The sequence below is a fragment of the Eimeria mitis genome, genomic scaffold (genome assembly GCF_000499745.2).
Source record: "Eimeria mitis Houghton genomic scaffold, Emh_scaff6323, whole genome shotgun sequence".
Classification (NCBI taxonomy): domain Eukaryota; phylum Apicomplexa; class Conoidasida; order Eucoccidiorida; family Eimeriidae; genus Eimeria; species Eimeria mitis.
Window position 1 is genome coordinate 1 of NW_013574506.1, and position 839 is coordinate 839.

The window sequence follows — 839 nt, forward strand, 5'->3', positions numbered from 1 at the left end:
GCAGCAGCAGCAGCAGCAATAGTAGCAGCCTTAGCGGTTGTATCTGTATCACCAGCAGCACAAATACAGCAGCAGCAGCAGCAGCAGCAGCAGCAATAGCTGCTGCTGCTGCTGCTGCTGCAGCACATACTATCCTTTTGTAGTACTATTCCTCCTCTTACTTCTTCTTCTGTTGCTGCTGCTGCTTCTGCTGCTGCTCCTGCTGCTGCTACTTGTGCTTCTGCTGCTTCTACTCCTTCTGCTGCTACTCCTGCTGCTGCTGCTGCTGCTACTCCTTCTGCTGCTGCTGCTGCTCCTGCTGCTACTGCTGCTGCTGCTGCTGCTGCTGCTGCTGCTGCTGCAGGGTGAGGGTGGTGAGCAGCAGCAGTTAGATTTTGATGTGAGCTTCTCCCGGCTGGCTATTGCAGACACCCATCAGCTTGTTGATTATGTAAGTTGCTGCTGCTGCTGCTGCTGCTGCTGCTGCTGTTGCTGTTGCTGCTGCTGCTGCTGCTGCTGTTGTTGCTGGTGATGCTGGTGATGCTGATGATGATGCTGCTGCTGTTGCTGCTGCTGCTGGTGATGTTGATGATGCTGCTGGTGATGCTGCTGTTGCTGCTGATGATGATGCTGCTGTTGCTGCTGCTGCTGCTGCTGCTGCTGCTGCTGTTGCTGATGATGCTGCTGCTGGTGATGCTGGTGATGCTGGTGATGCTGTTGTCGCTGCTGGTGGTGGTGCTGCTGATGATGATGATGATGCTGTTATTGTTCTTGTTTATACTAATGCTGCTGCTGCTGTTGCTGCTGCTGCTGCTGCTGCTGCTGCTGCTGTTGTTGTTGTTGGTGCTGCTGCTGCTGCT

General features: G+C 54.2%; 1 protein-coding gene across 1 annotated transcript in view; it reads right to left on the minus strand.

Moving 5' to 3' along the window:
* Positions 1-398: 398 nt before the first annotated feature.
* Positions 399-839, minus strand: part of EMH_0087050 (uncharacterized protein) — a gene marked incomplete at both ends in the record, with an annotated part of 735 nt that continues 294 nt past the window's right edge. Inside the window, one exon of the mRNA XM_013501108.1 lies at positions 399-837. Within this exon, the coding sequence (XP_013356562.1) occupies positions 399-837 (439 nt within the window). The remainder of the gene's footprint in view (positions 838-839) is intronic.